The 24,162-nt window shown below is 41.4% G+C and overlaps 2 protein-coding genes across 9 annotated transcripts in view; one reads left to right on the top strand and one right to left on the bottom strand.

Annotated features, from left to right (window-relative positions):
- The window catches only part of CARS2 (cysteinyl-tRNA synthetase 2, mitochondrial), a 39,068-nt gene extending 27,457 nt beyond the window's left edge, over positions 1-11,611 (bottom strand). Inside the window, exons 1-4 of one of the 7 annotated variants that reach the window (XM_058186856.1) lie at positions 11,374-11,611; positions 6,382-6,617; positions 4,926-4,976; positions 1,993-2,110 (exon numbers count right to left, since the gene is read on the bottom strand). In XM_058186856.1, coding sequence (XP_058042839.1) covers positions 1,993-2,076 — 84 coding nt within the window. In that variant the 5' untranslated portion in view covers positions 2,077-2,110; positions 4,926-4,976; positions 6,382-6,617; positions 11,374-11,611. Of the gene's footprint in view, positions 1-1,992; positions 2,111-4,925; positions 4,977-6,381; positions 8,879-11,014 lie in introns of those variants that run through there. The other 6 variants (XM_058186854.1, XM_058186855.1, XM_058186853.1 and 3 more) reach the window with 6 other exon arrangements.
- A 59-nt stretch (positions 11,612-11,670) lies between these two features.
- ING1 (inhibitor of growth family member 1) lies at positions 11,671-18,304 on the top strand. Of its 2 annotated transcripts, none has more exons than XM_058186858.1 (2): positions 11,671-12,560; positions 16,508-18,304. In XM_058186858.1, the coding sequence occupies exons 1-2, from the start codon at positions 12,419-12,421 to the stop codon at positions 17,209-17,211; spliced, it is 846 nt and encodes a 281-aa protein (XP_058042841.1). In that variant the 5' UTR covers positions 11,671-12,418; the 3' UTR covers positions 17,212-18,304. The 2 variants fall into 2 exon arrangements, with proteins under 2 accessions (XP_058042841.1, XP_058042840.1); XM_058186857.1 differs by lacking the exon at positions 11,671-12,560 and adding an exon at positions 13,208-13,436.
- Positions 18,305-24,162: the final 5,858 nt, after the last annotated feature.

The raw sequence follows: 24,162 nt of genomic DNA, 5'->3' as shown, positions 1-24,162 counted from the left end.
TGTATTCAATTCATGCTTATTCATATATATTATTTAATAATATTCAATTCATATGTATTATTTAATATGTATTCAAATAAATAAATAAATAAGTAAATAAGGGCAAAACCTTTTCAACCAAGGTAGCTGAAATGGACTAAATTACAGAAAGCATCCAAAATCCAGAACCTGTGACTCTCACGGAATTGAAATTTAACAAATTTTATAAAACATTTTATGACATAAAAATGACCATTAGGTATTTTATTACACAATCCAAAACGTCCGAAACATAAAATTCCTTGTCTGACTGTGCTATGCAATTCAACATGGGTTACTTTCAAGGCAGAACTTTTCCATTATGTTAGAAACTCTGCCATTGTTGAAGGCGCCCAATAAGGAAATATATCTGAAACAATGACCCAACAAGTCACGGGCTGTCCAGTAATGCATATATAATTTTGAAATATATACAAGTAGGCTTTGATTTATGACCATTTATTCAGCAAGGGTTCAGAATGCTGCTGAATGAAGCCATAAATAATATGACTGGTCCTTGGAGTTCTAGTCATCACAGGGTCTCCTGGTCATGTAATCATTATTTCTGGCATTCTCTACTAGCTTCCTACGAGCAAAGTCAGGAGCCTCTGATGATATGAGATCCTAGCTTAATGACCTGCACAGTCCTCATTTTACAATAGCAACTGGGATTGCCAGAATTGTCCTTACTATGTAATGCAATCATTTCATATCATGCTTTATGACTGCATCACTTAGCAATAGAGTTCCTGGTCCCAATTATTGTTGTAACCTAACATAATTAAAGTAATAATATGAAGTAATTAAAAATGTGCTGATCTATAAATCAGACAGAAAAATATTCCCTTGACATTAAGCTTTGACTTCCTCGTTCTGCAATTGTTGTAGGGGGCTGAAAACTTATCGTATTTTTCAGAGTATAAGACGCAAATTAGTTTTTGGGGAGGAAAACAAGAAAAAAAAATTCTGCTTCTGCCTCTGCCTACCAGCATCCATTGGTATTCATCTGGCTAGCATCCTTGCAACAAACAGCAAACAGCCTGGTCAGCTTCAGCATATTATTGCAGCCTGATTCAGCACAAGCAGCTCATTAACGGTTGGATCGGCCTCCAGAAATACCGCCAATCAGCTGTTCCAGGCGACAGCCCATCGCCACCTCCGTGAGTCATGTTTCTAGCCTCCACATGCCCCATTTTTGGCCTCCATGCATTGCGTTTTCGGCCAGTTCCAGGCGGCGGGGATTGGCGGGAACCAGCTGAAAACACGAAGTCCGGAGCGTGCGGAAGCCATAAACGTGACATAGAGAGGCAGCGATTGGCGGCGATGTGCTGTGGTGATCCCCACAGCCTGGAACAAGTCTAAAATGGAGCATGCGGAGGCCAAAAAGGGGCAAACTTCCTTTGCAGAGTTGGGGTGGACGTGGCCTGCACGTGACACATCTAGCCCATGGGCTGCTAGTTTGACACCCCTGTACTACAGTATTGAATATTGTGTGGAAAAGCCTCCTTGTGGAAATCAAGCTGGCTCCTTTTCTGTTGGTTTTCTACCAGCTTCTAAAGTACGACCTTTGTCAGAGAGCTTCCTCCTGATTCGACTTGTTATTGCTATATTTGATTCTCATACTACTTTTGTACTCTAGTATTCTTGTATTTTTTTTGTTTCTATTTGGGGTTTGTTTGGGTTGTATTTTTGAGTAATTTTTGATTGCAACAGCCTACCAATATGTTCAATAAATAAACAAATACATTTCAATGGTTTCAAGTATTTTCAGCTTATGTAAAAATCAATTCTAACAGATGAATTGTATTTTACTATCTAACTGGGATATGATGCAAATATCACAATACAAGAGGAGCACACATTTCAGGACAGATTTTATATACCAAGCAATGAAACATGTATAAAGTAATACACAATATAAAGTAGATACACATTCTAAAAACATGTATAAAGTAGGCTGATTTATATGCTTACCTCATTTGCTCTTTTAATTATTTTATCATCTACATCTGTAATCCCCATCACCATCACTACTTCTTTTCCAAATATCTTTGTCATTACTCTTCGAATTATGTCAAATTTTACGTAGGAACTGAAATACAGAGGGAAAAATAATGAATGTATTAAGGCAGTGACAAGTTTTACAAACTCTGATCATCATTTTCAGCTTTCTAAATATATCCAAAATGTATTAGAACAACAGAATCTTATGTACATCAGAAGATTTACTATGACATAAAATCTACTTTTTTGCAATAGGAAAGCTTCAGGATTCTGAAACCTATCCTGTTTTTTAATTAGACACCAAATGTGCAACAAACACACATCGGTCTCTGATAAGATGCTTAAAATCACCTACAGTTGAAATTAAATTAAGGCAGCATTACTGCCATACCCAGAAAGATGGGTATGAGTGGGAGAGGCTGGTTGTGTATGGCTGGTGAATGGATAGGAGACCCAAGACGAGAGGGAGAAACTAAGTGCACAATCAGCAATAAAGCAGCAAGAAGCAAGAGAAAAAGGCTGTGTGAATGCATGCATGGTGATTAGGCAGACAGAGTAAGCAGACATTAGGTGGCAGAGACAGAACACATATAATAATGTGGGAGGAAGCATCTTTTTCAGATACAAATTAAAATTAAATAATTCTAAAGCCAGAAACTGAGCAAAATTTACAGCCACTTTGACACAAAAAGTATTATCCCATATTTTCTTAATTTCAGCAGTATGAAGACTTGGCAGGTAAGGAAGGGAGGACACATTTTACCATTGCTACAGATAACAATTGGGAATCAGGTCAATCAACAACAAATCCTGCAGATATTTATAAGATCCCACGGCAACTTTTTTTTATACCTCCATAACTTTACCTGATGTTTGAGTTATTAATGCACAGAAAGGAATTGAAAGCAAACAAACTACAAAATTCAAGAGACAGGTGGCATTTCTATACAAACTTCAGCTATTTTTAACTATAGCTATTGTTAAATATAATGTTGCAACTATGACTTAGTTTTTCTAATTTTATTTCTTTATAAAGCAATCCTACACCTATAAATTCTAAAATAAGCTCCACCACTAACATGCAATAACCAGGACGGTAAACTTTCTTTAATATGCAATGTGAGACAAGTCTCTTGTTTTGATTAAGCCCTAAATAAACAGGCCTAAGTTGCTGATAAATAAGTTTAGTCATTTTATAGTTTTCCTTGAAGTTCCATCACTGTTGAAATAAGGTAATAACTTCTACTTAGAAAATAGTTAGTCCTCACCTAGTGACCACAATTCGAACCAGCAAGTTGGTCATTAAGGTGATTGCTAAGTGATGATCTTATTTCAGCTTTCCTTTGCTTTACAGATGAGCAGATAAATGTGAAGTTTTATTTATTTATTTATTAGATAGATTAATATTATGGCTAACACACAGTGACTAGGATTAACATAAAATTACTTTTCCATCACCATTATAATTGTAGTCACTAAACGTGTGTATTCAATGCCCATAATTTTATATGCCTAATAAAATATATATCAAAATTCATTACATTCATATTGCCTACTAATTGGATGAATTGGCATTATTTAGCTCCCTAAAATAAAATTATATATTTTATTAAGTATTATATCCTGATACATATTGGTTATAACCTGATATATATCGGGTAAACAGTCATCATTAACTGTGGAGTCAGCCAACTGTGGCATTTTTAAGAAATCCTGACTTAACCTGATTGCCAATAGGTTTAATGTGGCATACCATCTTATGCTCCAAATCACACTTTCTCCTCTAAATCTGGGTCCCTACACAGTCATCTTAGATATTTCAGTGAGTTTACTTTGGCGATTTGGAAATGTCTCATGATAATAAATAGATCAAAAATGTATCACATACTACAAGTAGGTAAATTTCAGTTTGCATTCAAAGTTGCACTTTGCAGTTAGATACCGGGAACAAAAATGTTCAAAACAGATTTACCCTACTTCTGAAAAGAGAAAAGTGTAGAAGCTAACCTGACCTCAGTATGATAAGTTGTTCCAAAATGAAGAGCATCAACTCTCTGGGTATCTACTCTCCAATTTCTCTTAGGAAAGGCATCTGTAGAATCCTTTCCCAGCTGGACCACATAGATGGGGCTATTAGATTCTACTTAAGAAAGAGGTTCAAAAAAGTATTCTGTATTTCACTATGTCCTTGCTTTAATCACTTCACCCATAGCTGAAAAATAAGAATACTGGAAGTAATAAAATGTTTCACCTAATCTTTCAACCAGAGTAAGGCAACCCACAACATAATATATATTGAAAAATTCTTTTCGCCAAGTCAGATGCAGAGTTGTCCATGGGGAGTGGAGGGGATGTGGGGGCTCTGAGTTAGAAAATACAAGATGCCATCACAACAAACATAAAAAGGGGCAAGGCTTTGATCATGTGTCATGGACACCTCTCTGCAGACCTTCCTGGTCAGATAGATTACCCATCCGTCATGCTACATCCCATCTTCATCCATTTAGATGTGGCAATTCTCAATGTAGTTTCTTGAGATTAATGAACCTAATGAGACTTTCATTACAAATAAATACAATATCAGTGTTAACTCAACTAACTTTTACTTTTTGTTGAAAGAGCTAATCAATGCTAATTTATCTAATAAAATGGTCATTTATGGAGAGATGAAGAACAAGGACAAGATAAAAATATAATAAATAAATAACAAACAAAGTACATTGTCACACATCTGCAATTTGAGCAGATGTTACAAAAGAAGGCTGTAATGGCATTTGCATATACCACACAAATGGTGAGCATTTTACTATGGAACAATTTGCTATGGATACTGCTGCTAATTATAGTCTATATCTGGAGAAGTCTGTGAGGTACTAATGTAAATAAAAATGATTAAAACTCACCAAGCATGCCCAAGGTGTGCATGATCATATACAGTAGGCCCACAGCTGTACCTGCAAATAAAATTAAAGTGACAAAAATCAGAGATACAAGTAGAAAAGTCACATCACTGAACAGTTTTTAAAAGTTTAACATCAGCCAGAATGATTGATCCTGGATGATGACATAATCTGGTTATGGTGATCTTGCTATGGAGACTTCACTAAGAAATATATTTTGAGTCATATCTTATTGGTCACATGAAACCTGCTCAAAATTTACCATCTTAATTAGGGCCTAACTGAACAATGGCAATTTTCCAAAGAGGGTATAAAGGCAGAATAACAACCTGCAATGACTAAATTACTTCTAGATTGGGAGCGTGCTTCAAGCCCAGGAGGACTCGCAAATCATCATCTTTGATATGCAACAATAAGGTACTTCCAGAAAGCCTCAAGAGTTGGGATTTTATTTTACCCATTTCTTTGCCTAAAGCAGCCTTACATAACATTAAGTCTTCCAACTAATTCACAATCAGAGTAGGTAAAAACACTAATTATGCATACTGCACATCACTACATCAATTAGATAGTACCACCTAATCAATATTAGATGATACCATAGAAGATGAGTAAGGGGTCCCTGGATAAAGACAATGACAAACCAATTTCTCTGTTTTGTCTCTGTAAAGTGATCAGGAATTGATCACTTACTTTTAGGCCAACAAATCTGTTAGCACATGTTATTTAATGCTATCTTTACCTTTTCTGCTTTTCTGTTTCTGCTTTAAATATTTATAATAATAAAGCTCCAGACGATCACTAGATGACAGTAGATACGGACATTCAAATTCTTTTCTGCCATCTAATTGCTGTCCCTAATTTCCCAGGTCAGATATGGTACACTTATTCTACCAGAAGCCGGCTCATGAATTTTTTTCATTTGTAGCTACTCCTTGGGCTCTGCTAATATTCCAGGTCTTGATCCAACTGCCTTCTATCTGCTTGACCATTATCTGACAGGGTTCTTTTTTGTTTGGAAGGTAGATATTGTATGCCTATATCACTTAAGATCAAGTTCAAGAGAAGGCCACTAAGGTCTTGGGACGGATGAATTTCCAAATTCCAGAAGCTAAAACTGCTATTTTAGGGCCTGGGCTGCAATCCCCAATAACAGCCCCATTCTATTCTATTAACTTTTTTTTTTTTTAGAAAAGAGGGATAGAAATAAGTTGTTTTTTAATTGACCAATCCAAGTCTGTACTACTGTACTGCTTTTCCTTTTCATTGAGAAAGTCTGTAGCTTTAACAAGCCCTAGGACTAGGTCAAGGAAACCATCTATAGGAGAGACGCCCCCCACAGCCCAACCCCAACATTTACTCCATCTCCATCAGCAACAAAATAGGATTTATTTCATTGCATCTATAAGCTGCAGAAAGGGAGGGACGGACGGATTTGACAATTTTCTAATTATTCTACCAAGTCACCACGTTGGCATTTCCCAGGATAAGAGGCTCTTTGCTTCTGCTCAAGCTGTTATAGATCTGGATCCCGGTGTCTTGGCCGCTGGGCTTGATCCACTTCGTCCCGACCTCCGGGGTACCCCCAGTGCACCTTCTCCTGCGGGAACCTTCATCCAGCGGCTGGCGCTTCCTTGGAGCAGCAGGCGGAGCCCTGATGGCCACCGAAGTCAACCACCGACGCACGTCCAGCCGCTGCAAAGGAGAAGCGGAGGCGTTCAGGCAGCTCCCGCCAGGCCGGGCTAGCAAAGAGGCACAAAACATGCCTCCGTTGCAGGGAGGAGGCCGCCGGGCGAGCGGCTCCTCTTTTATTGCTTGCACCGAAGCCAATCCAGGGACACGCAGCCCACACGACGGCGAGATCCCGGCGCGTTGTTCCTCCTCCTCCTCTCCCCAGCCTCCCTCCTCCCAGCAAGAGGGAGGGGCTCTCTCGGCGCCGCAGCTCCCCAGCAAAAGAAGCGCCGCACAGCCTACTCCGGCGGTAGGAACAGTTGGCGCCGGTTGTTCGCCGCTGAGGAGAGCGGTAGCTACAGGCGGAGTCCAGCAGGAAAAGGAGGAGCTTTCGTGGTTCTTTGCCTACGTTAGTAGGGAGAGGCGGAGAAAGCGAGGGAGCGTTCAACAACAGCGAGATGATGGCTTTCAGAGATTACACGGTTCTCCCCAAACTCCCTTTCCAGATTTGCCGGTGACCTTGAGAGTTGCGTAGCTTCCCCGTGTTAACTCGCGAAAAAGTCCCCCGCGGAGACTGAAAGTAAAGCTGGGGCATGTTTTCCAGGGATGGCATCCGATTAAGTGCATGGGGTAGGTTTCTGGGTAAACCAGAATTGCAAGGGGAGGGGGAAACACCGTACGTGGAGATGTGCAAGCGGCCAGTGTCTGTAGTTACCGCAGACGTTCGTATTCGCCCTTTTAAAATCTGGAATATAATGCAAATCTCTACAGTTTTATTCGGAAATAAAACTCGCTGATAAATTCCCTGGATGGAGTCTTGGTAGGGGAAAATCCGGGCTCAGTCCCTATTCGGTCTGGGGCTTACTAGACGATTTGAATAGTGCTACTCAGACTTTTACAAGGATGAAAGTGATTTTTGAATCCATGTCGGCCACCGTGAGTTTCTTCGAGGAATATGAGAAATAAAGGCCTTGAACATCAGCTTGAGACTGTGGGTTTAAACAGCAGGAACCCAAAATGCCATGTCATGCCTATTGGACATTGCAGTTGATAAGTTAATAACCTGGTTGCTAAGTGAATCTGGCTTCCTCGTTGACTGTCAGAAGGTGGCAAAAGGGGATCACATGACCTTGGGACAGAGCACTGGTCATAAATATGAACTAGTTGCCAAGCATCTTGGGTTTTGATCACATGATCATGCAGATGCAAAACTTGTAACTGAAAAATTGTCATAAGTCACTTCTCAGTGTTAGTGTAACTTTAAACAGTCACTAAATGAACTGTTGTAAGCGAGGTCTTGCACACACAATACCTTGCTTGTAAATCAGAATGAATCCCAATATACATGGTCATAAGTACCATTAAAGTCACTGAGTTACTAAAACATATACTGGAAGTGTGTTTTAATTTTATTCATATTCTCTAATTTTATTTAGACACAAATAGGATGGCTTACAGCTAAAACTATGCATCTATAGAAATGAAATAAACATATTACCAAAAAGAAAATATTTATTGCAATCATTTATATCCCAGAATTATCCCAAAACTTTTAAGTAAATAATTAAAAAATAACAAAGCTAATAAAAAGCTTGCAAATTCTGCCCCTTGAGCCTGGAGACAAATAATAGCTGTGATTTGTAGCCCATCCTGCATCTCTAGTCCTAGATCATATGTATGAATGTGTGCATCTAGGCATCTATAGTCTAAAATAAAGTACTGAACAGACACAAATTTTACTAAAACTGACTGACTGTAGCTAATAAAGTATGTTAAGATTATTAATGCAAAACATCTTATACATCTATTTTTGATGAAACAAATCAAGTTGAATGAAGATACCAGTTTGCAGGTCTGCTTTTCTTCTTTGAAACTGAATTTATGTCTAAGTCTACAGATTGGCCAGAAAAAGTTTCCAAGTTGAAAAAAGTCTCATTCAATATAATAATTATGGATCTTTGTCTTAAAGCTACACAAATATTGTAGTTAATTGCTCCACACAAAAATAAGTTCCTATAAACATGAAAGCATCATTTAAAGCTTTCAAGGTTTATAATTTTTCAGAAGTTTTTACACAAAGTATTTCCAAGGGTAGGTACTTAGCTACTATTGCTATTGCTAGGAAACACAGATAGAAGCAGCAAATCTTACAACAAAAACCACTAAACACAAATGCTGTTTATCATTTATAAAAACTCCTCCCTTTCCGCTACCATATGTACAATTGTGGCTTAAGCAGCATAGTGAAATTGTGTCTACTGAGGAACGTACTTTCTTAGGCAAGGGCAAATCCATTCCTTCTCTTCTCAGACTCTGTATGAAACAAAAAGAAGCTTCTGTTTTAAAAAAGAGCTAGTTCTATCCCTTCTCCCTTTTTTTCTGGTTCTTATCTGTTAGAAAAAAATGTGTTTTCCCTTATCCACCTCGATAGTTTAGAAAATAAAATTCCTTGCGCTTGTTCCTTTTGTCTGCAGGTTTTGACACCAATTGATTACAGCTGCTTATTTTGGCATCTCAATTTTTTTAAAGCACCAAATAGTCTAGGTCAGGGGTGTTAAACTCACAGCCCAGATGAATCACGTGCTGGCTCCACCCCCACCACCCCCACCAGGTTTAGCAAAGGGGGGGAAAGTCCCAATACATCATGTGACGCTGCTGTGACAACGTGAGTTTGACACCCCTGGTCTAGGTTATCAATCAAATGGTTGATGATTGCTTCTGTGAATTTATGTAAATGTAAAGATTTCTCCTGTCCAGTCATGTCCTACTCTAGGGGATGGTGCTCATCTCCGTTTCTTAGCAGATGGAGCCAGTGCTGTCAGACACTTCCATAGTCATGTGGCACGCATGACTATATGCCAAAGGTGTATGGAACGCTGTTATCTTCCCACCAAAGTGATATCTATGTATCTACCCACATTTGCATGCTTTCAAACTGCTAGGTACTGACAGCATAACCACCACAAGGATATCACACCAATCTGGTGTGCAGATTGTCTGCAGCAGGCAAAAAAAATTCAGATGAGATTCAACTTTTATTTATACCCTGCCTTTATTATTTTCACAAATAATTCAAGACAGTGAACATATCCAACATGCCTTCCTATTTTCCCTGTGAAGTGAGTTGGGCTGAGGGGAAGTGACTGGTCCAACCAAGGTTATTTAATGGTGGTTCCCTTGACTTTTTTAAAAAATTAGTATTTTTATTCCCTGTGGAGTTGCTTTTACAATCTCTATTCAAGAGAAGCAGCTGATGCGCCTCTTTCTTTTACAAGACTATTTTCTCTATTGACTGAAGGGTAACTGTTTCAGGGAGCAGAGAGGATACTATTTCTGTGGTGAGAATGTAAAACAAACATTTTGCCAATATCTACACTACAGTGTAGTGGTTAATGTACTGGTCTGGAAACCAAGAGACTGGGTTGTAGTCTCGCCTTAGGCATGAACATCAGTTGGGTAACTTTGAGCCAGTCAGCTCCAACCCACCTAATAGGGTTGTTGTGGAAGAGAAAGGAGTATAATGTCAACTTGCCTCCTTGAGATACATATAAAGTAATCAAGGCATTCTAAAAACTAATCTATTCAAATCGTCATTGTGCAATCTCTATTATCAGCATAGCTATTCAAAATCTTATTTTTAAGTCTATATGTCAAAAAGTAAAAGTTTGCCACCACACACCTGTTTGCTTACAAACACAGTAAGTTAATTTTTAAGTTGTAATATGTGAAGATCATGGTTGTAAAAACAGCTCAATATCCCTTCAACATTCAGTGGACAAATAATGATCTGAAAATTTAAGAATGACTCTTCACTACACTGCCTATTTCACCAAGGCATCCCTTTTCTTCCACCTTTTGTCAGTTTTACATCCTCAACATTTTCAAGGCAGTTGTTTTTATGCAGGCATCTGGCAATTACATCTACTGCTGACTAAATGTATTTAAATTGCCATTGCAGTTAACTATTGGCTTTAAAGCTGTTTCCTGATGTTTCCTCTCTTTGTTCAGTTTATCTTTACATCAACCTAAATCTAGTTTCCCAACAGCAGGATTACCTAGGGATCTGAACATGGATTTGAGCTTAGGAGGGTACTGCAGTTGGATAAATTCAAATAGTAAGTACCAAGCGATCCTTTCTCATCAGGGCTGAGGAAAACAACCAGCTTGTTCCACTTAGATACTTCTCTTGTTTTCTGCAGCTGAGTGTGCTTTGATTTTCAGATTAGACAATCTTAAAAGCACGGGGGGTACCCCACCCCGGAGTCCAGTAGCCATTATCCGGACGCATGCGGCATCACAAAAAAGGAGAGGGGGGAAAAAAGGAAAATGGTACGGGGAAATGTAGTCTACTTTTTTGCATCTTTTCGCCCTCCATTTTATTCGCAATTCATCAATTTGCGCATGCACCGATTTTTACTTGCCTCTTTTCCGGCTCTGCAACCCGCAGCCTGTGACTGGGTTAGAAAGCAAAGGGGTGGGAAACAGCCTTACAGTGGATTGGGCCGTCCTGTTGTCAGTGTTGGATTATAATAATAGAGGCAGTGGCTAACTTCAAGCAGGGAAGGAGAAGGTCTCCTTTTAACTCAGGAAACTCCTGCAAACTGGAGAAACGAAACAATGCAGAGGGCAGGCAGAAGGGAACCAACAGCTGCATCTCTTCCGCTCTGGGCACCAATGCAGCTTGATGCCGAGGCTGACAAGGACCATAGTCCTTTGCCGCAAGTTCTCCAAGTTTATGCCCGGGGCCCGACAAACCCAAAACCACCATCCCAACTCTTACCAGCTCTGCCCAATTCTCCGGTCGGCGGTGCTGAGCGATCCAAAGGCTCCGGCGGAGGAGTTCAAAAGCCGGCCGCCGAATGAAACGCCGCCCACCAACTTCAGATGTATCACTCTCGTTTTGCTTTTGGCCAACGCGGCCCGAGTTCCCGCTCCAGCAGTGGCGGCGCGGCGCAGCCCCCCCCCCCTTTTTTTCCCCAGGGAAAAGGCGAGTAAGCAGTATTGCGTTTGCGACCCCCCCCCGCCTCACCCCGAGATATGACTACGTCAGAAAGCTGTATTTGGCTGGACATGCACAAAACCCCATTCCCGTGTAGCTCCCCCGCCCCCGCGGTCTCACTTCCTTCTGGGGAGGAGGGAGAGACCAGCACAACTGTAGAGAAAGCGGCGCATTGAGCGTCCTGGCTGTTGCTGCTGCTGCTCTTACGGAGGGGGGGGGTGCAATGGGAGTGCTGCGCACGCGCACTAGCTGGCGGGGTTGAATGTTTCCCAAGTGTTTGAAACTGGTATTTGGGTTTTCCACGTTGGATCAAGTGCGGCGTACAGAGCAAGCTGCATTAAGATCACCGGCAGCACAGGAGCAGCGGCACGCACTGGGAGACGCTGCTTCTGCCTTCTGCCAGGCATTTTTACCGCGCGGATCTTACTTGTCTGCCGGGGGAGATCTGTGTATTTTTTTTAGACCGTCTTCTCCCTTTCCACCCTCCCCTCTCTTGTCCACACACTCACACGGAGACGCACACACATCCCTCTGATTGTTCCTACCACCTCCTTGGTGAGTTACCGACAACGACAGCCATTCAATCAGCTGCTACTGCCGCTGGAGAGACTCGCGGACTGTGTGACTGCCTGTTCAGGGAAGAAAAGATTCAGATGTAGCTTTTCTGGTGTTTTTTTCGGTTGGATCGAGGAACCGGAGAGAGGCACCGAGGCGGCGGAGGACTGAGTCTCTGCCATTGGGGCTGCCGTGCTGGAAAGGAAAACTCTCGCCCATTGGGGTGAGAGGACGAGATACACACACACACATACCCACAATTTTCGGCCGGATGAAAATGTTGAATCCTGCCAACGGAGAGCAGCTCCATTTAACGAACTATGTGGAGGATTACCTGGACTCGATCGAATCGCTGCCTTTCGATCTGCAGAGAAATGTCTCCCTGATGAGGGAAATTGACGCCAAATACCAAGGTAAGAGCTTTCTCCTTTATGTGTTGGTGGAACAGAGTCTGTAGAAGCCACCTCGGCTTGCCTTGTTTGTAGAGATGGTCTCTTGGGTCCCTTCCCTGCGCCCCCCGAGCTTGAAGCAGAGGGTGGCTTTTATTACCAGGATTATTTATTAGTGAGAAGAGGAGCGGAAAGCAAGGAGAGTAGAGAAGGGGGGTTGCTCTGCAGGGATACCCAGTTCTTTTCCCCCCTCTCGGGGCGGAACAAAAGGTCTTCCTTTCGGTCCTCCGCTCTGAAGCGAGGACTTGGCTTTTTAGGTGTAAAAATGCTGGACAAAAAGGCGGCGGCACCGAAGCGGGGCAGAGGAGGGGCAGGAAAATCCGGACGCATGGGGCACGGAGGCAGCTGTTTCTTCCTCTTTCCCCGGCGAAGAGGGGCTGTTTTTGGGGACGGTGGGACAGCGGCAAGGAAGAAGAGGAGGGAGACCGACTAGGGCACCACATTGAGGAATTTCTAGTATTCGCAATGGCTGTAGTAGGAGAGGGTGCTAGTAAGAGGGAGAGGGCGGGCGGGTGGATTAGCTGGAGTGTGCGAGGGGTGGGCCGGGCTTGTAGCCTTCGTTCCCTCTTCTTTTTTTCAATGGGGTTTGCTTTCAAAACAGGCTGCTCTCGCCTAAATTCTGCAGGGAGAAGGAGCGGAAAGTGATGGGAACCGATTATATAAATCCCGTGTGGGCTGGGGATGTGCGGAGGGCCTCCCCCTTCCCAAACTCCTGCCGCGTTTTGCAGCTCTTACAGAGGGAGGCTGGATCCTTCCCTTCCTCTCGCACTCTGCAACCCGGGAAATGGTGGTTGGAGTTAAAGAGCTGGAGAAGTCCTTTGTCACCGGGTGCTGTGAGAGGTAAAAGGGGTGGAGAGCGGTGAAAAGAGTGCGACGGTTGCTAGTGGAGGTGACACCGGAGTGCCCCTGGCACGTTCAAACTCCTTTTCCGCCGGTGAACTAGAGCAGGAGATGGGAACCGGCTCGGGTTTGCGGCGCTTAGGGAGGAGTAGGGCACGAAGAGCAAGTATTTGTTTTGTGGTGAGGACTTAATATTGTGCCACCCGTCCGTAAGACGCGCCAAAAAAAGCAGGCGAGTGTGTGTAAAAGCGAGAGAGAAGGGGAAGAGACAAGCGTCAACTTGCGGGTACGAACGGCTGTTTGAGGAGAGGTAATACGGAAGAGAGGAGGGTTGAAGGACAAGGGCGGGCATTTCAACCCGCGGTGAACACTCGACTGCGCTAAAGGGAGACGCCTCTGCGCTTGAGCTCTAAAAGAAGAGAGTGAAAAGCGCCGTCACAGGGCTTTTATAGCTCCTCGTCATTCCCCCGATTGTGTTTGCCACGCCTTCTTTGCCATTATTGGTGGAGCTCCCCTCAGGAAGCCGCTTTGGCCCCGCCCTGTTGCTCAATGATTAGTATCCCCTAAATTCTCTACCGATCTTCGCTTCGTAGTGACGCTGACAGGACCGAAGGGTGGAGGATGGGGCGAGGGGGGGGGAAGCGGCAGGGCGGAGGTTTCTTCTAATAGTTCGAACTGCTCCGGCTGCTCCTCTGCGATTGATTGGCTTGCTAGTTGAAGGAAGAGTTGAAGGCGTGCGGTGACTAATGGGTTGATGTGGAAGATGAAGGCTGTCGGTCTGCCCGCCCTCGGGACTTGATTGGAACTGGCATTCAAGGAGGTGGAAGTTGGTTTGGGGCTTTCCCTCCTGATTGGTGGGAATACTTTTTAGCTAGAAGGTGGGCTATTGGTATAATTCCTTATTCTAATTGGACGGTTTCGACCCAGGCGGACTGTGGTGGGAGTTGCCAGACCTTGATTGGCCGGTTGGACGGTTCCTGCTCTTCGCGTACGTTCTATTAAAGACAGACGTAAAGAGAAAAACAGACATACACGCACTCACGCCTACCGCCACTTCCCTTCTAAGAACAATGGTCCTCGAAATCGTATCCTGTGGGAGGGACGGAGGGGGAGTGGCTTCGTTGCCTGAAAAGGAGACGGGGGAGGGAGAGGCAAGGGAGGCGCTTCTGATTGGCTGAGGATAAGAGAGGCAGCTGGGACGAGCTAGGTCTTTTTCGAATGTGGGAGCGGAGGCGAGCGCACACTCCCGGCGACGGGGCGGGGCCTGAGGGCCCTTGTTTTCCCGCTCCCTGCGCGCGCCCTGCTGGTTCAACTCCACCCTCTCAGCGACGCCGCGGCTGCGGGGAGGCCTCTTGTGCTCTGGGGTGGCTCCGCCCCTTTATCCGCTGCTGCCCTGGGGGCGGGGCCTGCTCTCTTTCGTCGTTCGTTCCCCCCCCTCCCCCCGCGCGTTGATTTATTTAAGGCTCCGGCCGGGACTTCGCGGGTGAGGAAGGGGCGAGTGCTACGCTGACCGGCAGCCACTTTTTATTTTTCCCGAAGCAGAGAGGCGTCGGAGCAAATCCATTTTTGCTCTCTTCCCTTTTCCCAAATGGTATGTCTTGTTTCGTTCGTTGGGTTGATACGGATAGGACTCCTTGAAGCCCTGGTCTAAAATAAAGACTGGAACGGAACGAACGGCCATCACAGGGGAGAGAAAGAGAGAAGGAGGTCGCCTCAGTTCCAAGACTGGCACTGCTTATTTTTCAGAAAGAAAGTCAGTGGGGTGGATTTTTGCATGTAAATTACACGAAATACACATTGTATTTTTTGCCTCCTCTTGATTTAAGAGACGGACATATCCCGACCTTGAAAACCCACGTATTTCCTCAAGATGGCTTACAAATAGTTCGAAAGACAGCTCAGATTTTAGAGTAAAACGGTGGCTAAATCTGCACAGCGTATAATCAACAGAAGGAAAGATAATAAATTGCACAATTTACATCGCATGAATTATTACTATATTTTAGAGGTTAATACGGTAAAGGCTCAGCTAGGTGGCAGTGCCTCACCAACGCTGGTTTTAAAAGCTAAATTACTTAGTAAGAAATTAGATGGGAGGCCACCAGGAAATTCCCAGTACAGGGAAAACCCCGCCCCCCCAAAAAAAAAACAAATGAAAGAAGACAGTTGTAAACTAATGTGATGCTTTAAAAGAACTACATGTCCATGGAGTGATCTGTGTGTATAAAGTAAAAAAGGTAAAACTGACTTGAAGCTCAAGGCAGTTTTACCTTTTTTTACTTTATACACACAGAAACGTATATCTAAATGAGCAAAATAAACCATGATGACTTGAAAATGGTCTCTGCTCCAGTGGTTTGAATCCTAGCACCGAGTGTCGGGGTAAGCTCCCATCACTCGCCTCAGCTTCTGTCCACTTAACAGTTCAAAAGCATGTTCTATGCAAGTAGATAAATAGGTACCACTGGTGGGGAGACGAGTTGGTGCTCTGTGCAATAGATTCCTGCCAGCTCTGAACCTTCACGGCCGTTTGGGTGGCAGCTATGGGGAGGGAGAGGTGACGCTGCAGGAAGAGCCATTGGTATTTCTTTCTGGTGTGAAGCCAGCTTGTCCTGTGGCGCACCTTGGGAAGCATGCAAGTGTTTCCTACAACAGATCTAGTATCTTGCCACCTAAACTACTACTCTACAATAATATTGTGGTGTCATGGCTAATGTAACAATATCATATGCTAATAATAAATAATCTGAATATGAGACTTCCAAATAATACAGTAAAAGAACTGTAGGCTAGATTTGAAATTAATAAAAAAATCATTCTGGAAGAAAGTACTTCTGTACTGTTGCCAAAAAACCAAAAAGAAATGTTCATGAAATCAGCAGCAGTCAAGCTCGATTTAGAAGAAATTACACATCTCTTTTTCCAAATAGTGGTGCTTAGAAGTAGAGCAAGTTACATGATGAAAGGTTTTGGGAGGTTTTTTTTGTTTGGGCAAACCTGTTTGATGAAGCTTAAACATTTCTGTGTTGTATACAAAGCTGACAAATAACAACCTTATTCTTTCTTTACAGAGATCTTAAAAGAACTTGATGACTATTATGAAAAATTCAAACGGGAAACAGATGCAGTACAAAAGAGAAGATTATTGCATTGTATACAGAGGGCACTGATTCGAAGTCAAGAACTGGGAGATGAAAAGATCCAGATTGTCAGCCAAATGGTAGAACTCGTCGAGAACAGAACTAGACAAGTTGATAGTCATGTAGAATTATTTGAAACCTGCCAAGAGACTAATGACATTACTGGAAATAGTGGTAAGGCTAACCAAGATAAATCAAAGAATGAAACACTGACTCAGGCAGAAAAGCCCAACAATAAGCGATCCAGGAGGCAAAGAAATAATGAAAACCGTGAGAATGCTTCTAATAATCACGATCATGATGACATCACTTCAGGAACGCCAAAGGAAAAGAAAGCAAAAACTTCCAAGAAAAAGAAGAGGTCTAAGACCAAAGCAGAGAGGGAGGCTTCCCCTGCAGACCTGCCCATTGATCCCAATGAACCAACCTATTGTTTGTGTAACCAGGTCTCCTATGGAGAAATGATAGGCTGTGACAATGATGAATGCCCAATTGAATGGTTTCATTTCTCTTGTGTGGGACTCAATCATAAACCCAAAGGCAAGTGGTACTGTCCCAAATGTAGAGGAGAAAATGAGAAAACGATGGACAAAGCCCTGGAGAAATCTAAAAAAGAAAGAGCTTACAACAGGTAGTTTCTAGATCAGGAGCAAATACAGCCCTGAGAACTGATATTTATTTCCTGCCTCACCTTTTTGTTGAGGTTGCAGGACTGTAAAATGTATATTTTTAAAGGAGGTTATACATCAAACCATTCTTGTCATAGGAATGGCAATAGGAAAAACGTTTGGGATTTTTCCTTTGATACAGTTGTTAGCAAAAAAAATGAACTGTTGGTCGACATAGAGCAAAATAATGTTAACATGTAATAATGTTCAGGTTCATCTTATAAAAAACATATTTTCACAAACTGATAAAACTTCACCAGTGAAAATGTAGATGGAAACTTGAATAACATTTTCTATTCTTCCTTTTAGAAGAATGTGGTCTTGTTTTTCCAGAAAATTATTCTGTAGTTTGAATAAAGCAGCATTACCTTGCAAGTTCAATTAAAAATACAACCAAATGAAGAGCTTAGGGTGCTTAAACCACCTTATTTTAGTTAGGTTTAAGCACACTTCACTCTGAATTGGTTTTATGGCTATTTACTTGGACGTATGTGTTCTTTGCTTCAGTTAAAAATAATGCCAAAACTATGAGAGATCACCATACACCCTATTAATACATCTTACATTAAAGACCATTGCTTTCAGTGGGTCTTGGTTTCTAAGACAGATGGTGATTGATGCAATAGCAAAGGAAAAGAAGTTACAGCATGGCTCCTGTTAAACGTGTCACTCTTAATAGCTCTCAATGACAACATGTTACAAGCTTATTTTTTAAAATGCAGAAGGTTAAATTTTACACAACATATTTTATATACTGGCCAACTACCAGAAAGGCCTTTTAAAAATGATTTAGTATATTTTGTATTTAACCAGAAAATGGTTTAGTAGTGAAACTTAACATAAATCAAGGCTTTATACTGTCACAGAATAATAGTGTAGCAGTCTTTACTTTGTATAAGTTGTACAAATGTACATTTTCAAGTGGAGTTGCACTTAATTGTATTATAATTGGAAATGCATCTACATGCCATGATGTAGTCAATATGCATTTCCTTCTGTATGTATGAAAGTTGTACAGTTGTGATATTAAGAAATAAATTAAACAAATTGAATAATTCAATCAGATCTGTGTTCCTTTTCCTTTTGTTGTTCCTTTAGTCTTGAATGTACTGGATTGTGAACATATATTTTAATCTGTGCATTAGAAAAATTTAAATGCTTTATAAGTGATCCTATATAGTCCTATAAAGAAGAGTGCATATTCTCTTAAATAATCGAGCACTAATTTCTAAGAGATCATTGGGTACACATCCACCCTCTTCTGCCAGGCTTTTTCTGCCTAGACACACACATACATATAGACAACCCATGACCCATTGGGTCATCACTTCAGACATATTTCCTTACCTAGATTGAGAAACCATAGGCAGGCAAAAAACCACTACCACCAATAGGAGTGACTTCTGACTTCCCATCAGCTTCCCCATTGAGTTTCCTTGTGGGAAACTGGCAAGAAGATTGGAAGTCTTATTTCTTTTCTTCCCTTCCTCCCGCCCCTCTTCCTGTGACACCCTGAGTTTGGACTTCCTACCAGCTTTCCCATTGGTGTAAATGACGATCACGAAGTCGGCCAGAAGTTATAAACCTGAAGTCAGCAGGTAGTAACTGGCTGCTTGTGGAAGAGGGAGGGAGGGGTTGTGCAAATGGCTGGCATGAGCACAGGACTGGGGAAGTGGTGGGTGAGAGTTAGGCAACTGGGACCCTTCCCTGCCAGCTTCCCCATTGACTTTCTCCCTACAAGCTTCCCACAAGTAAACCCTTTCTATTGGGAAGTGTCTGTGATCACAGTTCTTGCTGTGTTTTCCATTGACTTCTGGGAAGCTGTCAGGGAGCATGAAAACAAGAATCACCTGATTACAACCACATGGCGGCTCTAAAGCGACCACAACTTTCCCAAATTTTATTTCCTAATATGTCATGGGTTCCAGCATTCTAAAAGATTGCCTATTTGAGTTACCTTGTTTCAATAATTGCCTTATAGCTTTCAATTTCACCCAATTGAAAGTTGCAAATAGACATTAGGCTTTTTGTAGACTATAAAACCATATAATCTACATCCATTCTCTAGATAATAAATTCAAGGATGACACAATTACTTTCCTCCAGGAAATCACCTTCATTTCTTCAACCAGTTTTTCCCTGTTGGTGAGATTTAAATTCAGGATAGTAGACCACTTTGTTCTTTCATCTGCCTTCTGACAAAAGTTGTCAGTAAGAGAAAAGAATTAGTTAAACTTCTGACTTGCCAGAGTTACATCCCCAGCAGATGTCAGTATAACTGAAATCCTCATTATTGCATATCTCTTTGAAGACTAATAATCTGATGCAGAAAGATACTATCTGTATCTTTTTGTTTCTCTTATTTATTATTACCCAAATACTCTCAACATGGTTGCCATGCTGTGATTTCTGAATTTTAAGCATATTTTTCCTTAGATTCTGATCTGTTGGGACTGTGAGATAGCCACCCCTATAGATCCATTAAATTATCCTTTTGAATCAATTGTAGTTTTTCAGTACTTTTCAACTCATCAGTATCATTCCATCAAGTTTCAAGATTGCCTCTAACATGTTTATCTTCTTAAATTAAGATCTCTAGTTCTCTGTTTATTTCCCACAATAATTTAAAATTTTGAGTACCACCTTTCACTTTCATCTTCTGCAAAACTCCCCAAGTTTTCATTCTGCCTATCCCATTGCTTTCCTCTTGTGTTCTGCTTTCTTGGTCTTTGTCCATATAGGAGCTACATATTTGGTTCTGAGCTTTTGCAATCTTCCTGTTCTTTTTTATACCATTCTAATGAACTTTGTGAGCCAGCTGCCAAATATTTCCTTCCTTGCTTCCCTCAACCCCCCCGCCCCCCAAGATGCGTCTTCTAGGAATCTTTCATAGCATAGACCACTGTTTCTCAACTTCTCCAATCTTAAGATGTGTGGATGTAAACACCCAGAATGCTCATTAACGTTGCAGAGGTTAAGAAATACCAGCACAAACCATTCTCAGGATTCCTGGTGACACCATTTGAGTAGCCAGATTTTGACTTCCAGAATTGTGTTTTCTTGCATCATGACCCTGAAGTTGGATTACTGTAATGCTCTCTACATGGGGCTCCCCTTGAAGTGCGCTCGGAGGCTTCAGTTAGTCCAGAATGCAGCTGCGCGGGTTATAGAGGGAGCTACGCGTAGCTCCCATGTAACACCGCTCCTGCGCAGACTGCACTGGCTGCCTGTGGCCTTCCGGGTGCACTTTAAGGTGTTGGTTATGACCTTTAAATCGCTCCATGGCTTAGGACCTGGGTACTTACGGGACCGCCTGCTGTTACCACACGCCTCCCACCGACCCGTACGCTCCCAGAGAGGGACTTCTCAGGGTGCCGTCCGCCAAACAATGTCGGCTGGCGGCCCCCAGGGGAAGGGCCTTCTCTGTGGGGGCTCCCACACTCTGGAACGAGCTTCCCCCGGGTTTACGCCAAATACCTGACCTTCGGACATTTCGTCGCGAACTCAAGACTCATCTTTTTATCCGCGCGGGGCTGGCTTAAATTGGGATTTTAATGTTTAAATTTATTAATTTTAAACGGGGTTTTTTAATATGGGAAATTTTAATTATTGGGCTAATTTAAAATAAGTTTTTTAAATCGTATTTTAAACTTGTATATTGTATTGTCGGTTTTATTATGCCTGTACACCGCCCTGAGTCCTTCGGGAGAAGGGCGGTATAAAAATCAAATAAAATAAATAAATAAATAATAAATAAGTTGAAACATTGATGAAAAATCTATTTGTTCCTATTTCCTTCTTAGTCTCCAGAGATTCCTTTCAGGATTTTTTGTCATTCATTCTCACATGGGCAAATGAAAAGATCCTTGTCAGTGGGTTTGAATAGGCTCAGTGCCCTTTCTGTTGTCCTATACACTGTAAAGGCACAACATCATATTGAGTCTGCATAGAGCTGTTCAGTTCCCCTTCACAGAGAAACATTTAACACCATCACATATTTATTTTTATTTATTTATTTATTTGTCACAACAGTATATATAAGCATAAGCATGAAATAACTATACGATATATAAGCATATATATATAAGCATAAGTATGTAATAACTATATTAATTGGATATAATGAAAGGAAACATTAGGACAGGAATGGTAGGCACGCTTGTGCTCTTATGCACGCCCCTTACAGACCTCTTAGGAAAGGGGTGAGGTCAATAGTAGACAGTTTTTGGTTAAAGCTTTGAGGATTTTGGGAAGAGACTACGGAGTCTGGTAGTGTATTCCAAGTATTAACAACTCTGTTACTGAAGTCATATTTTCTGCAATCAAGATTGGAGCGGTTCACATTAAGCTTAAATCTATTGTGTGCTCGTGTATTGTTGCAATTGAAGCTGATGTAGTCTTCAACAGGAAGGACATTGTAATACATGATTCTATGAGTTAAACTCAGGTCATGTCGAAGGCGGCGGAGTTCTAAGTTTTCTAAACCCAGGATTTCAAGTCTGGTGGCATAAGGTATTTTGTTGTAATCAGAGGAGTGGAGAACTCTTCTTGTAAAATATTTCTGGACAAGTTCAATTGTATTAATGTCTGAAATGAGGTATGGGTTCCAGACAGGCAAGCTGTATTCAAGAATTGGTCTAGCAAATATTTTACATGCTCTGGTTAGTAGTGTAGTGTTTCTGGAGAAGAAGCTACGCGAGATTAGGTTTACAACTCTTAAAGCCTTTTTTGCGATGTAGTTGTAGTGGGCTTTGGCACTTAGATCATTTGATATGAAAACTCCAAGGTCTTTAACAGGGTGGGGGTCATCTGTAAGGTTATGTCCATCGAGTTTGTATTTAGTGTTCAGATTCTTTTTTCCAATGTATAAGACAGAGCATTTGCTGGTTGAGATTTGGAGTTGCCAAGTTTTTGACCATTCTGACACAAAGTCAAAGGTTTTTTTGAAGGGTAGCTGTATTGTTGGTGGTGTTAATTAGTTTGACATCATCAGCAAAGAGAACACAATTACTTATAATATGGTCACAGAGATCATTAATGTATAATATGAAGAGTGTTGGTCCAAGAACGCTGCCTTGGGGAACGCTACTATTGACAGGAACACGATTTGATAGAGCACTGCCAATTTTGACCACTTGTTGTCTGTTTGACAGGAAAGCTGTTATCCAATTGTGGAGGGGTCCTGAGATGCCATAGGATTTTAGTTTTAGGAGAAGTTTATCATGTACCATTGAGTCAAAAGCTTTACAGAAGTCTATGTAAATTGCATCTATTGCTTTGCCTTGATCAAGATTTGTAGTCCATATGTTTTTGCAGTGAAGAAGTTGTAAATTACATGATAATTTTTTTCTGAAACCAAATTGTTTATTAGAGAGTAGGTTGTTTGTTTCTAGGTGGAGGGTAATGGATTGGTTGATGAAGATGCCATTATTTTGCAGGTGACGCAGCATAGAGAGATTGGTCTGTAATTTTCAACTAGGCTGGGGTCTCCTTTTTTGAAGACAGAGATGACCGTGGCAGGTGACCAAAGTTTGGGAAGGGAGCTGGTCATGAAAGCTTTTTCAAAGATTATGCTTAGGGGTTCTGCTATATTAGTGGAAAGCTTTTTTAAGAAGTATGCACATAGTCCATCAGGTCCAATAGATAGGGATGGTTTCAGTTTGTGAAGCTTTTTCAACATTATCGTATGTGAAATCTATTTATGTTAGATCGTTTTACTCATTGTTGGTATGACTGGAGAATGTCGGGTATGAGCCATTACTGTTAACAAAGTCTGAGCCAAAGAATGTGTTAAAGAGGTTTGCTTTAACTGTTTCATCATTATATTCTTTGCCGAAACATATCCCTTCTTTCTCTGAATGATTCTTCTTGTTGACCAATGTTCTTTTTTTTAATAAATAATTTTTATTGTAATTTTTCTTTTCCATAACTCTAATACATAGTCAAACAGACAGTGTCATTTTATATACTTTAGATTAACAATTCAAGTAAAATCTACATTATATACATATATATACATCCTCAACTTCCTTATGAATATTACCTATTTTTGTTTCTGTTGTCTATCCACCTATACCAGGGATCTCCAACCTTGGCAACTTTAAGCCTGGAGGACTTCAACTCCCAGAATTCAAGTTGCCAAGGTTGGAGACCCTTGACCTATACCATTTTCCCCAAACCGCATAATATTCCGAATCATCTTTTTCTTTTAATTCTAAGGTTAGTTTATTCATTTTGGCACATTCAAATATTTTCTGGATAATCAATCCCTTTGGTGGTAAGTTATGTTCCTTCCAGAATTGTGCTAACACAATTCTTGCTGCTCTTAGTATATGCAGGATCAGATATCTTATTTTTTTTAATCAAATGTGGTTTTTAATATTCCCAGGAGAAATGTTTCCGGATTTAACTCAGTTTGGCCATTTATTAAATCTTGTAGCCAACCTTGTATTTTGGTCCAATACTTTTTCACTTTGGGGCATAACCACCAGACATAAAAGAAGGTACCTTGGTGCTGGTTGCATTTCTAGCACTTGGGACTTAGGTTTGGATACATTTTAGCCAGCCTTGCTGGGGCTAAGTGCCAACGATAAAGCATTTTAAACTGATTTTCCTTATAGGCAACCGATTTTGTTGGCGTGTAGTTTATGTTCCAGATTGTTTCCCAATCATCTAGGTTTATATTATGCCCATGCAATCATCGGTTCTTTCACCACCCCCTCTGCTCTATCGAATTCTAATAAATAATTGTATAATTTGGATGTTGACTAATGTTCTGTGGAATGGTTTTCTCAGGTGACTGGCAGTCATTCTCTAGAACTGTGTTTCTCAATCTCAGCAACTTTAAGAGGTATGAACTTCAATACTGGGAATTTTGGGGAGCTGAAGTCCTCACCTCTCAAAGTTGCTGAGGTTGAG

The sequence above is a fragment of the Ahaetulla prasina genome, chromosome 5, assembly GCF_028640845.1.
Source record: "Ahaetulla prasina isolate Xishuangbanna chromosome 5, ASM2864084v1, whole genome shotgun sequence".
Lineage (NCBI taxonomy): Eukaryota > Metazoa > Chordata > Lepidosauria > Squamata > Colubridae > Ahaetulla > Ahaetulla prasina.
The sequence above is the reverse complement of the archived record's forward strand: the minus strand, read 5'-3'. Positions and strand labels throughout refer to the sequence as shown.

Bases quoted from the DNA above. Each gene is read 5' to 3' on its own strand.
- ING1 (XM_058186857.1), top strand. From the start codon at position 13,241: ATGGGAACCGATTATATAAATCCCGTGTGGGCTGGGGATGTGCGGAGG. The intron at 13,437-16,507 runs GTAAAAGGGGTG...CTTTCTTTACAG, and splicing joins GTCACCGGGTGCTGTGAGAG to AGATCTTAAAAGAACTTGAT.